The sequence below is a fragment of the Herpailurus yagouaroundi genome, unplaced genomic scaffold (genome assembly GCF_014898765.1).
Source record: "Herpailurus yagouaroundi ecotype Mexico unplaced genomic scaffold, PumYag 187, whole genome shotgun sequence".
In the NCBI taxonomy this organism is placed as follows: domain Eukaryota; kingdom Metazoa; phylum Chordata; class Mammalia; order Carnivora; family Felidae; genus Herpailurus; species Herpailurus yagouaroundi.
Window position 1 is genome coordinate 31867714 of NW_024412418.1, and position 12761 is coordinate 31880474.

General features: G+C 38.1%; 1 protein-coding gene across 5 annotated transcripts in view; it reads left to right on the plus strand.

Annotated features, from left to right (window-relative positions):
* The window catches only part of HPS5 (HPS5 biogenesis of lysosomal organelles complex 2 subunit 2), a 39050-nt gene that overhangs the window by 5080 nt on the left and 21209 nt on the right, over nucleotides 1-12761 (plus strand). For 4 of the 5 annotated variants that reach the window (XM_040495681.1, XM_040495684.1, XM_040495683.1 and 1 more), the window contains exons 2-7: nucleotides 381-544; nucleotides 6162-6272; nucleotides 6683-6747; nucleotides 7202-7394; nucleotides 8749-8882; nucleotides 12349-12561. In XM_040495681.1, the coding sequence (XP_040351615.1) occupies nucleotides 437-544; nucleotides 6162-6272; nucleotides 6683-6747; nucleotides 7202-7394; nucleotides 8749-8882; nucleotides 12349-12561 (824 nt within the window). In that variant the 5' untranslated portion in view covers nucleotides 381-436. The other variant, XM_040495685.1, reaches the window with a different exon arrangement.

Consider the following 12761-nt stretch of genomic DNA (forward strand, 5'->3'; position numbering starts at 1 on the left):
CTGAAAGGTAGAGGAAGATTTACAACTCAAAAAGTACAACTGAAGTTGCTATTTACCAAAGAGGAACTTGACCAATTTTTCTCTTACATCCTCCGTTCTACCTACTCACACTGTTAGATAAGTAGAGTGGGACAGGATTATAGAGGGATCTTGAGAATCTGGGCTTGATTCTCTGGGAGCTTCAGAGTCAGGAAATGATACAGTACACGCTGATGGTTGCACATAATGTTATCTATGTGTGTTTTCTTTCCTTGTAGATGCTAAGTACCTCCAAAGTAGGGATCCTTGTTCCTTTCTCCTGTTTCTCCGTGGTCTCCATATATCCATTAAATGCTTGCTAACTAAGCAAGGAGCTTCTAAAAATTATATTTTTTTTGCAGGTTTTATTCAGGAATACTGTGCCTGTCACTCAACGTAGTTTCACCTTTCCAGCTAAATGACGTTTGTGCCAGTGATACCGGAGTCCTACAGCCATGTACTGGCAGAATTTGAGTCTCTGGATCCATTACTTTCAGCCCTGAGGCTGGACTCCAGTCGTCTAAAGGTGAATTTCTTGATCCGTGTATCTGTTTCATGTTCATATTTGTATATTTTGTGCACACTGTTATATATGCTCCCTGCCGTCTAGTTCTTTATGTTTAATGGAATCATGAGTATTCTTCCCTGTGCTAGTAATACCTTACATACAAGTAGCATGTTCATAGGTCTTTCTTTTTTCTTTTTTTTTGTATTAAAAATTTTTTTTTTTAAATTTGAGAGAGCAAGAGGGAGACAGAGCGTGAGCGGGGGAGGGACAGAGAGCATGAGGGAGACACAGAATCTGAAGCAGGCTCCAGGCTCTGAGCTGTCGGCACAGAGCCTGATATGAGGCTCGAGCCCACAAACCGTGAGAACGTTTCTTGAGCCAAAGTTGGATGCTTAACCGACTGAGCCACTCAGGCGCCCCAACTCTTTCTTTCTTTTTTTTTTTTTTTTGACTTGTTTTATTTTTTATTTTTTTAAATTTACTTCCAAATTAGTTAGCATATAGTGCAACAATGATTTCAGGAGTAGATTCCTTACTGCCCCTTACCTATTTAGCCCATCCACCTTCCCAAAACCCCTCCCGTAACCCTCAGTTTGTTCTCCATATTTATGAGTCTCTTCTGTTTTGTTCCCCTCACTGTTTTTATATTATTTTTTTTTCCCTTCCCTTATGTTATCTGTTTTGTCTCTTAAAGTCCTCAGATGAGTGAAGTGATATGATTTTTGTCTTTCTCTGACTGACTAATTTCACTTAGCATAATACCCTCCAGTTCTATCCACATAGTTGCAAATGTCAAGATTTCATTCTTTTTGATTGCTGAGTAATAAATATTCCATTGTATATCTATACCACATCTTTTTTATCCATTCATCCATCGGTGGACATTTGGGCTCTTCCCATACTTTGGCTATTGTTGATAGTGCTGCTATAAACATGGGGGTGCACGTGTCCCTTCGAAACAGCACACCTGTATCCCGTGGATAAATGCCTAGTAGTGCAATTGCTGGGTCGTAGGGTAGTTCTATTTTTAGTTTTTTGAGGAACCTCCATACTGTTTTCCAGAGTGGCTGCACCAACGTGCATTCCCTTCCCAACTCTTTCTTGATTTACTTTCTGAGCTATCATTTGAATTCTTTCCCATTCTTGAAAACCATGATATTGATTGTTCAGATTTTTTTTCCTTCACAATAATCTTGCTGTTTTTCCTAAGAAAGTAATGTATTTGGTTGAAAATAAATAGTATAAGTGAGTATACCATGTTGCATTTTAAGCAACATGGACCACTGCAGTTATACTAAGCTCATTACAGAACAAGGAGTTTGATGTACCCTCCATTTTAGGGAACAGAGCAAAAGCCATTAGCTGTGTGGGATAAAGTATGTGCTTCCCTCAAACCCTCAGTTCTTTTGATAAACTCAGGAATGACATAGTGAAGAACAAATCTTATGACCAATTCCAAAATAATTTCATTCTTATACTTTTGCTCCCCCACCCCAGTAATTTTCTAGCCTTTAAGCAGAATAGGATGTAATAGGCAAAGTGATATGAGCAACACTCATGAGGGGTTGATTTCAGTTAGACTTTTTTTTTTTTTTTTAAGTTTATTTTTGAGAGAGAGAATGAGCACGGGAGGGGCAGAGTGAAAGAATCCCAAGCAGGCTCTGTGCTGTTAGAGCAGAGCCTGACACAGGGCTTGAACTCACGAACCGTGAGATCATGACCTGAGCTGAAATCAATAGTTGGATGCTTAACCGACTGAGCCACCCAGGCGCCCGTCTTTAATCCATTTTGACTTTATTTTTCTGTAGGTGAAAGAAAGTGGTCCAGTTTCATTCTTTGCCTGTTGCTGTCTAGAGTCCTCAATACCATTTGTTGAAGAGTGTCTTTTTCCCATTTATTCCTCCTTTGTTGAAGATTAATTGACCATATAATTGTGCTTTTATTTCTGGGTTTTCTGTTCTATTCCCTTGATCTGTGTGTCTATTTTTATGCTAGTACTATACTGTTTTAATTACTACCATTTTGTAATATAACTTGAAATCTGAACTTGTCATACCTCCAGTGTTTCCAAAATTGCTTTGGCTATTCAAGACCTTGTGTGGTTCCATGCAAAATTTAGGATGGATTGTTCTAGTTCTGTGAAAAATGCTGTTGGTGTTTTGATAGGGATTGCATTTAAACTATAGATTGCTTTGAATAGTAGAAACATTTTAACAATATCCTGCCAGTCCATGAGCATGGAATATCTTTCCATTTCTTTGCATCGTCTTGAATTTTTTTCATCAGTGTTTTATATAGTTTTCAGAGTACAGGATTTTCACCTGTTTGGTTAAATTTATTCCTAGATATTTTATTGTTTTAGGGGTAGTTGTGAATGGGATTGTTTTCTTAATTTCACTTTCTGCTGCTTCATTGTTAGTGTATAGGAATGCAAAAGATTTCTGTACATTGATTTTGTATCCTGTTAGTTTACTATTCATTCATTTATCATTTCTCCTGGTTTTCATTTATCAGTTTTAGTGGTTTTTTGGTGGTGTCTTTAGTGTTTTCTCTATATAGTAACATGTTATCTGCAAATAGTGGGAGTTTTACTTTTTTCATACCAATTTGGATGCCTTCTATTTTTTTATGTTGTCTAATAGCCGTGTCTAGGACTTCCAGTATTATGTTGAATAAAAGTGGTGAGAGTGGATATCCTTGTCTTGTTCCTGACCTTAAGGGGAAAGCTCTGTTTTTCACCATTAAGTATGATGTTGGCTGTGGGTTTTTCATATAAGGTCCTTATTGTGTTGAGGTATGTTCCCTCTAGACCTACTTTGCAGAGGGTTTTTATCATGAATGGATGTTGTACTTTGGCAAATGCTTTTTCTCCATCTGTTGAAATGATTATATGGTTTTATCCTCTTATTGATGTGATGTGTCACATTGTTTGTGAATATTGAACCATTCTTGTATCCTGGGACTAAGTCCCACTTGATAAAGATATAATATTTTTTTGATGTGTTCTTGGATTCAGCTTACTAATATTTTGTTGAGGATATTTGCATCAATATTCATGAGAGATTTTGAACTGTAGGTTTCTGTTTTTGTTTTTGTTTTTGTTTTTGTTTTTGTTTTGTGGTGTTTTTATCTGGTTTTGGTATCAGGGTGATACTGGCTTCATAGAATGAATTTGGAAATTTTTCTTCCTCTTGTATTTTTTGGAACAATTTGAGAAGAATAGGTATTAACTCTTTTTTTTTTTAACGTTTTTTTTTTAAATTTTTTTTTTAATTTATTTTTGAGACAGAGAGAGACACAGCATGAACGGGGGAGGGATAGAGAGAGAGGGAGACACAGAGTTGGAAGCAAGCTCCAGGCTCTGAGCCATCAGCCCAGAGCTCGACGTGGGGCTTGAACTCGCGGACCACGAGATCGTGACCTGAGCTGAAGTCGGACGCTTAACCGACTGAGCCACCCAGGCGCCCCCTAACTCTTTTTTTTAATGTTTGACAGAATTTGCCTGTGAAGCCATCTGGTCCTGGACTTTTTGTTTGTTGTGAGTTTCTTATTACTGATTTAATTATTTTGCTGGTAATTGGTCTCTTTAGATTTTCTATTTCCTCCTACTTTAATTTGGGGAGGTTATACATTTCTAAGAACTTATCCATTTCTTTCAAGTTGTCCAATTTGTTGACATACAGGTTTTTATAATATTCTGATATAATTGCTTGTATTTCTATGGTGTTAGTTGTGATTTTTCCTCTTTCATTAGTGGCTTTGTTTATTTGGGTTCTCTCTCTTTTTTTTAATGAGTCTGGCTACAGGTTTGTCAATTTTGTTGATCTTTTCAAAGAACCAGCTCCTGAGAGCCCCTGGTTTGAGTGTCTGACTCTTGATGTTGGCTCAGGTCATGATCCCAGGGTTGTGGGATCAAGCCCCACCTTGGGCTCTGTGCTGAGCATGGAGCCTGCTTAAGATTCTCCTTCTCTCTCTCTCTGTCTCTCTGTCTCTCTCCCCCTTCTTCTCTCCCCCACTTGCATGCATGCACTCTCTCTCTCTGTCTTACACACACACACACACACACACACACACACTCAAAGAACCAGCTCCTGGATTCATTGATCTGCTGTATTGTTTTTTTTAGTTTCTATATCATTTATTTCTGCTCTGATCTTTATTATTTCCTTCCTTTTCCTGGGTTTGAATTTTATTCTTCTTTTTCTAGCTTTTTTAGGTGTGAGGTTATTTTTCCTGCTTCTTGAGGTAGGCCTGTATTGCTATAAACTGCCTTCTTGGAATTTCTTTTGCTGCATCCCAAAGATTTTGGACTGTTGTGTTTTCATTTTCATTTGTTTCCATGTAATTTTTAATTTCTTCTTTAATTTCTTGTTTGATCCATTCATTGTTTAGTAGCATGTTATTTAACCTCCCTGTATTGTGCTCTTTCCAAATTTTTTCTTGTGATTGATTTCTAGTTTCATAGTGTTGTGGTCAGAAAAGATGCATGGTATGACTTCAATTTTTTGAATTTGTTGAGACTTGTTTTGTGGCCTAATGTGTAATCTGTTCTGGAGAATGTTCTGTGTGCACTTGAAAAGAATGTTGCATTCTGCTGTTTTAGGGTGGAATTTCCTGAAGATGTCTGTTAAATTCATCTATTCCAGTGTGTCAAAGCCCCTGTTTCCTTGTTGATTTTCTATTTGGATGATATGTCCATTGATCTAAGTCAGGTGTTCCAGTCCCCTGCTATTATTATGTCACTGTATGTATATATAGTGTATATGTATTTGTATACACACACACACACACACACACACACACACACACACAGACACGCACACACTATTAATATATATGTTGATTGTTTCCCAAAGGCTTTCTTTTTTTCTGACTCTTCCTTTTACCTGGTAAGGTAAACCTTTCTAAGAAACCCTGGCAGGCTTAGTCTTATTAGCTGGAGTTTAGTCAGATAGCTCTCACTAGCTTCAGGAAAAACTGAGTAAATGAATATTTAGATTTTCCAGCTTCTGTGGTGGAAAGCAAGGTTAAAGAGGGTTGGGAGTGTCTGTTCATCAGCAAAGCAACAAATTTTGCCACAGGGTGTTGGGCACAGCATGGCCACTGTTTTCTGTGGTAGATAAGGAAAGGAATTAGCAGGCTGAGGGTCTAACAGCATAGTGACCTGCATCTGTGTCCTCTATAGTCTCACCCATTCTAAAAGCTGTGGGTGATTTGTGTGCTAATTATGTGGACTAGAAGTGATTCAAGTGAGTAAATGGTTAAAGCAGTTGCTTTATCCCCTGGGGACTTACTTGGTCTTTCATCTTTGTGGTCAGCAGTGGAATGATTTAGCCAAATTACACAAAAGATGAATGATCTGATAACTAGATTTTGCCAAGGGAAAATTATTCATTTGTATAATTGAGCGTATTCAGTCATTTTGAGATTTAATTAAAAATTTAAAACCACAATGTTCTGTCTGTGTCTTGTGCTCGAATGAGAAGCTGAGTGCCGTAACATGGTGTCCAGCTGGGCAGGAAGTGGGGTGGGGGAGGAACCTGCTACACAGATCTTAGTATTTTTGTCTATTAGTTTCTTTTATTTAGTTATGTGACTACGATCATCTCACCCTTGTCTGTTTACATGTTTTCAGTGCACGAGCATAGCTGTGTCTCGGAAATGGCTGGCTTTGGGCAGTTCGGGAGGAGGACTCAATCTCATTCAGAAGGAAGGCTGGAAGCACAGGCTTTTTCTTTCACACAGGGTAAGCTTAATCAATCATAGTTCTGTCATACCATTCGGAGTATCTTTCATAAATCCCAATTTTTCCATTATGAATAATCATTTGGAGTAAAAGAGGAATGTAAATCTTGAGATTTAAAAATAAAAATGGGGCGCCTGGGTGGCGCAGTCGGTTAAGCGTCCAACTTCAGCCAGGTCACGATCTCGCGGTCCGTGAGTTCGAGCCCCGTGTCGGGCGCTGGGCTGATGGCTCAGAGCCTGGAGCCTGTTTCCGATTCTGTGTCTCCCTCTTTCTCTGCCCCTCGCCCGTTCATGCTCTGTCTCTCTCTGTCCCAAAAATAAATAAACGTTGAAAAAAAAAAATAAAAAAATAAAAAAAGTAAAAAAATTACCATTTTTGAGAAGCCTAATATTTTTCCTTTTGTGTTCTAGGAAGGTGCAATTTCTCAGGTTGCCTGTTGTTTACATGATGATGATTATGTTGCTGTAGCTACCAGGTAAGAAACTGCTTTAAAATGATCTTTTCTAAGTACATTTTAAATTGACAAGCCCTAGTTATGTGTTTTTTAGGGTGGCTAACCATCCTGGTTTATCTATGACTGTCCCAATTTTAGCACTGAAAGTCTTGAGTCCTAAGGAAATCTCTCAGTTCCCAGCAAACCAGGACAGACATTTGGTCACCCTATGGTTTATGGAAAATGTCAGTATGACACAACAACATTTCAGTGGCCTTAAAAGCGAAAGGTAACAGAGATAATTTAGAACATCTTAAGTTCTCTTGTACTAGATTTGTGGACTAAAGAAAGGAAATTAGTACCTTGACTTCCTACTTCCTTTTTTTGACAAACAGGAGTTTGCATATATATTTAATATAACTGATATTGTGATACAAATATATTGTACCTTTTTGACCCTTGCCAAAAATTTGCTTCTGTGATTCAATTCTTACAGTCAAGGTCTCGTAGTTATTTGGGAATTAAATCAGGAGCGTCGTGGGAAACCAGAACGAATTTATGTGTCTTCAGAACACAAAGGCCGAAAAGTTACAGCTCTCTGTTGGGATACAGCTATTCTTAGAGTTTTTGTAGGTGATCATTTGGGGAAAGTTTCTGCCATCAAACTCAACACTTCTAAACAAGTAAAGGTGAGAGCCAGTCCAATTCTTTGTGTATGTGGTGAGATAGAAGATATTGTCTTAACAGAATTTCAGTTGAGGGACACAATTTTATCTACTCTTTCTTGGGGGACTGATCTAGAGCCCACACTATTAATTTTGTGGAGAACTGTTTATGTGTAGCCTGGTTTAGCTTAATACTGTTGCAGGATGGCTTCTGTGAGCTAACTTCAATAATTTGCACATTGTCTATTACAGTACTCTGTAATTTACCTATATGGCGCACTTAAATAAAGCATTACTACTAAACTGTTAATAAAGATAAAATGCCGCTTTATTAGTTGTGTGAATAAAATGACAAACATAGAAATGGTACTACTTGCCCAGGCTCCTATTCTCTTGGTCCCTGATTAAAAGAAACTCATGAGTCTAGGTATATTTTTTTTTTACAATGGATGTAACTTACTGTGAACTGAATCTTAAAGGCACCTCCTGGATTGTGCTCAGCTGCACGGGTCCCAGGCTTCCTGCCAAAGTTGTTGCAGTAGAAGGGTTGAGTATCAGGTTACCCTGACAGAATGCTCCAGTCTCTCATTAAGGCAGAGCAGACCAGGGGTGCCTAGGTGGCTCAGCCGGTTAAGTGTCCGACTTAATTTCAGCTCAGGTCTTGATCTCATGGTTCATAAGAGCTCCGCATCAGGCCTTGTGCTGATAACACAGAGCCTGGTTGGATTTCTCTTTCTCCCTCTCTCTCTCTGCCCGTTCCTCACTTGTGTTCTCTCTCTCTTTCTAACTTAAAAAAAAAAAAGGCAGAGCAGACCAACTTCTTACAGTCCCTCTCCTCCAGGACTGTTAAAGTGGGGAACTTGGCTTATTTCCATGTAGGATCTTGGCAAAAAAGAAGAAATCTAACTACCATTGGCTAAATTATTTTATTTTAATTAACATATCAGAATATTCTTCTGGTTTGGTCATGGTGACCCTTCAAAGTTGCCACTTGATTCCTAACATATTTTTGATCCCAAATATAGTTGGAACGTTATAGGTAGTATAGTCCTAATTTGTCTTTTTTCCGAAGGAAGAAGTACTGTCTTCTGTGTGACAAAATTCTCTCACATGTTCCAAAACTTGTTTCACCTTGTTATTCCAATTTCTAAGATTGGATAACCAGAAACAGTCTTAAGAGTTGTCTTCTACAGTTACGTAACAGATTATTTCACAGAACCTTTAAATGAGTGAAGCTTTGATATCCTAACAGGCAAATTAAATTTTGACCCATTAAAAATTTTTCTTTTGCTGTCCAAAGTTATTTTCACTTAAAAGGTAAAGGAGATCACATGTATATGTAAAGATAAATCTTCTTTCCTTATCATATCTTTTTTAGGCAGCTGCTGCTTTTGTGATGTTTCCTGTTCAGACAATAACAACAGTTGACTCCTGTATTGTCCAGTTAGATTATTTGGATGGAAGACTACTTATATCCTCACTTACTCGATCCTTCTTGTGTGACACTGAGAGGTATATTGACCAACTGTGGGTCATAGGTTATGCAGAATTCTAGAACTTTCGGAGACTTAGAAGTCATTTAGTCCAAACCCCTCAGTTCAGTAATACAGATGTTAATGAGGAACAAGCTGTGTGCAAGCTGATGTTAGGGAGTAGGAAAGACAGAGGAGACTGAGCCAGTGAGCGACGAAGACCGATGTTCACTTAACTCTCCATGAAGTGTGGTCAGAGTCATGAGGGAAGGCCAAACAAAGGCCTGTTTTGATATGGGGAATCAGGAAGTCTTCCTTGATTAAATTTGTTGTTGTTTAGATTTGTTGTGTGTTTAGTAGAATGTTACTAATGGGTAAAACTGGGTGAAGAATAAGAACTTTGTGAATATCTATTTTATTGAAATCTCAAGGGTGGAGTTAAGGTTCAGTGAATGGCAAAGAGGTGTATTGGAGGTAGCTGTGAAACACCAGAACAGAAACATCTTGAAATCAATATTATGTGTGACTGTGCTGAAGTTCCTCAGCCATTCTCACTGCAGGGAAATTTTCACTGGTGGTTCTTTTTTCCCCACTACCACATTCTTTAGGACCAGCCACTCTTTAAACTATTTATTAAGGAGAATTTTGAGCATACCTAAAAGAATTGTATGTTGAACCCCCATGAACCCACCAGCCAGCTTCAATAATTTTGATGATGATTTTGGTAGGCTAAATTTGGAGTAAAACAGGAAGGAAGGGACATTTTAGCAGGAAGGAACAGTCTCTTGTGGAAAAGTGAGAAAGAATTGGGCATATTTTAAAACCTTCCAGTCTGGCGTAAGTAGGGGAGTTAGGGAAGATTGAGTTGGTAAATTGGTTCCACAGTGACAGTGACAGCCTTAAATGTCAACATTAATTAGGTGGGGTTTTAGATCAATTTAAGAAGTGTGCTTAAAGAATATCAGGGTTTGAAAATTGATTTCATTAGAACTATGCAGGCTTGGAAAGTCTTTATGTATTTCCAGGACTTCATGTATCTGTTAGAAGGCTGCTATTTTAGAAAGCAGGAGTTGTTTATTACAAAAGGTTTGAAGGAATGTTTGCTGACTGTCAGGGATGGTAGAGGGAAGGTTGGGAAGAAGGTGTACTTTGTATTTATTTTTTTGGATGGGGAAAGGCACGTGGGAAGGAGGCCAGTTATAGCAGGTGGTAGGTGTGTGATATCAGAGAACCTAGCTGGATAGCAGAGAGGCAATGGTCAGTTTACATGAAATTCATGGGAAGGAGTATGTATCTGGTTCTGACTTGTTTCAGACTATATACATCAGTGATGAAGTTAGATTTGGAGAACTGGAGATCACCTAGTGCCACCCTTTCATTCTTGGAGCTTGTCTGATATCACACAGCTGAGAAGAGACAGGCGAGACTACAACCTTTCTGTCTTGATTCAGTGCCCTTGCTCTTAACCTCACAGTTACCTCATACATCCTTTGAACGTTGGACCTTTGGTCATTAACTCCACGCTTGAGATTTTGGGGAAGTATTTGTTAGCTTCACCAAATTCGTAACTATTCGTCATCTGTAGGTTTACAAGTTTACAAAGTGGTCCTGTGTAGAAAGCTATATGATAGACTTTATAAAAAAAGACCTAAGTAAGTAGAGGTTTATTTTTCCTTCTGTGCAGTGGAATTGCTGATCTTCATTTTCCCATTTCACAGGGATGTAGCTAGAGTTGGTTATGAGAATAACATAGATTCTGCTGCTAAAATAACACATTCTAGAAATGCCCACTTCCTGTTAGCTAGAATTCAGTTTGGGGGGGCATGAATAGTACAATAATTTTAAAAGTTCATTTATGCTTAATTTTTTTTTTTGTTTGTTTCAACTTATATTCCCTCCCAACAAATAGCATTAAAAAAAAAAAAAAACAACAAAAACCAACGGGGGCTCCTAGTAACTAACGGAAGTGATAGATAAGAATTTGCTTCTCTTGCCAGCCACTGGCTACTTTGTCAATATCATTGATGAGCAAGGTGGATCCTGGGAAGAAATAGAACAGAAACAAAGAACTATGGTATAGTGGAGAGAACACTGACTAATGGAAACTGGCAATATGGTTTCAAATTCTGGTTCTGCCACTTTTTAAACCTTGCTAAATGTTGGTTTCCCCATCCAGAATAGAAGTAGTATTAACTAAGATAACATATGACATACTTCATCTTGTGCCTGTTACATATTGTTTGAAAATGTAGAAAGCAAGGTTAATGAGTATACAAATAAGAACGAATTGCCTGTATTTGTTCACTCAACAAACATTTACTGCACTCTTCTGGATCCTTAGTATTGTATTAAGCACTATAGAAGATATAAAGTAAGCAAGAAATATATTTTATTTCCCAGATAAGGAATATAAGTAATAAATCCATAACTTCTTAGATTGTTCTGTATACATTTCAAAGCACTTTCATATCCATGTTCTCGTGGTACACATAGTTCTCACAGTTTTTCATAGTACTAAAGCTGTGTTACTTTTTACCCATGAAAACAGATAAGTACAAGGATATTGAATTATCTAAGGTCACCTAGTAAATTCACACTAGAGGGCATATTAGGTCATTCTCTAATAGAAGAGTTTGAGTGCATGGAGCACTATAATGTAGTTAATGCTCTCTGTGGGTCAGACACTGTGCTATACATTGGGAAATTAACTAAAGAAGAGAAGCAAATGGCCTTTGTCTTAAGGAAAGTCATAATCTATTGTTCAAAGAGACACAGTTGCCATATATAGGGTAGTAAGTGCCATGGGAAGCGTGTAATTCAGCTTACGGGCATCAAGGAAGTGTCTTGTGGAAGAATGGTGAAGTCATGAAGAATACTTAAGTAAAGCAGGTTTTAGGAAGAGATTATCACCTTCCATTGTTCCCAGGCAGCGTACTAAGCACTTTTGTGTATTTAGTTCATGTAATCATAAGGAAACAGAATGTTCAAAGTTAGAGTTTCAGAAGGACTTGGCATTTTGAGGAAAGAGCAAAGAGTTTACTGGGTGTTTGTGGCGGGAGAATGGCTGGAAGCAGGGTTGGAGAGGTAGCTTAGTAACTTCCACGGAGTGTCCAAAGAACCTTTTGCAAGGTGATTTGGGATAGATTTTAAACCACTTTATAATAGGATTTAAGGATGTATGAAATGGTTTGCTAGCACTCATTTTGTAGATTTGAAAGGGGCCTTCACATGAATTCTGAGCCCCTCATTCTGTGGATAATACACTGAGCACTAACGTGAAGTGGTTTGCTTCCTGTTACAGAAATCGTTAATGGCAAATCAGAGCCAAAACCCTATTTGGACCTTTCCATGCTGCTGTTCTTTCCAATATATTGCTGATATGAATACAGAGAGGATATTGTGGGTGTGGTTATTATGGCCATAGGGTTATTATGTCCATTAGTAGTACCATTTGTTTTTGACTTTTTTATAAGTAAACGTGCTTTCTTTTCTTTTGGGGGGATTAGAGAAAAATTTTGGAAAATCGGAAGCAAGGAAAGAGATGGAGAATATGGAGCTTGTTTCTTCCCTGGAAGATGTTCTGCAGGCCAGCAACCCCTAATATATTGTGCTCGCCCTGGCTCTAGGATGTGGGAAGTGAACTTTGATGGGGAAGTTATAAGCACACATCAGTTTAAGAAACTCCTCTCGTCACCACCTCTCCCTGTGATTACTCTAAGGTAATGATTTGTATTGCTGATAGGGACTATCTGAGGAATTTACATGCAGGAGTTCGGTTGAAATCTCTGATATTCTAGACGCATTAAAGATTATGCTTTCTAAAAGTGAAGTCGAATTTTACTCAAGATTTAGAGAAACCAAAAAGCCTTTAACCAGCTATCTTTGATACGATTAAAGTAGATTGACTAAAGGCAGATGA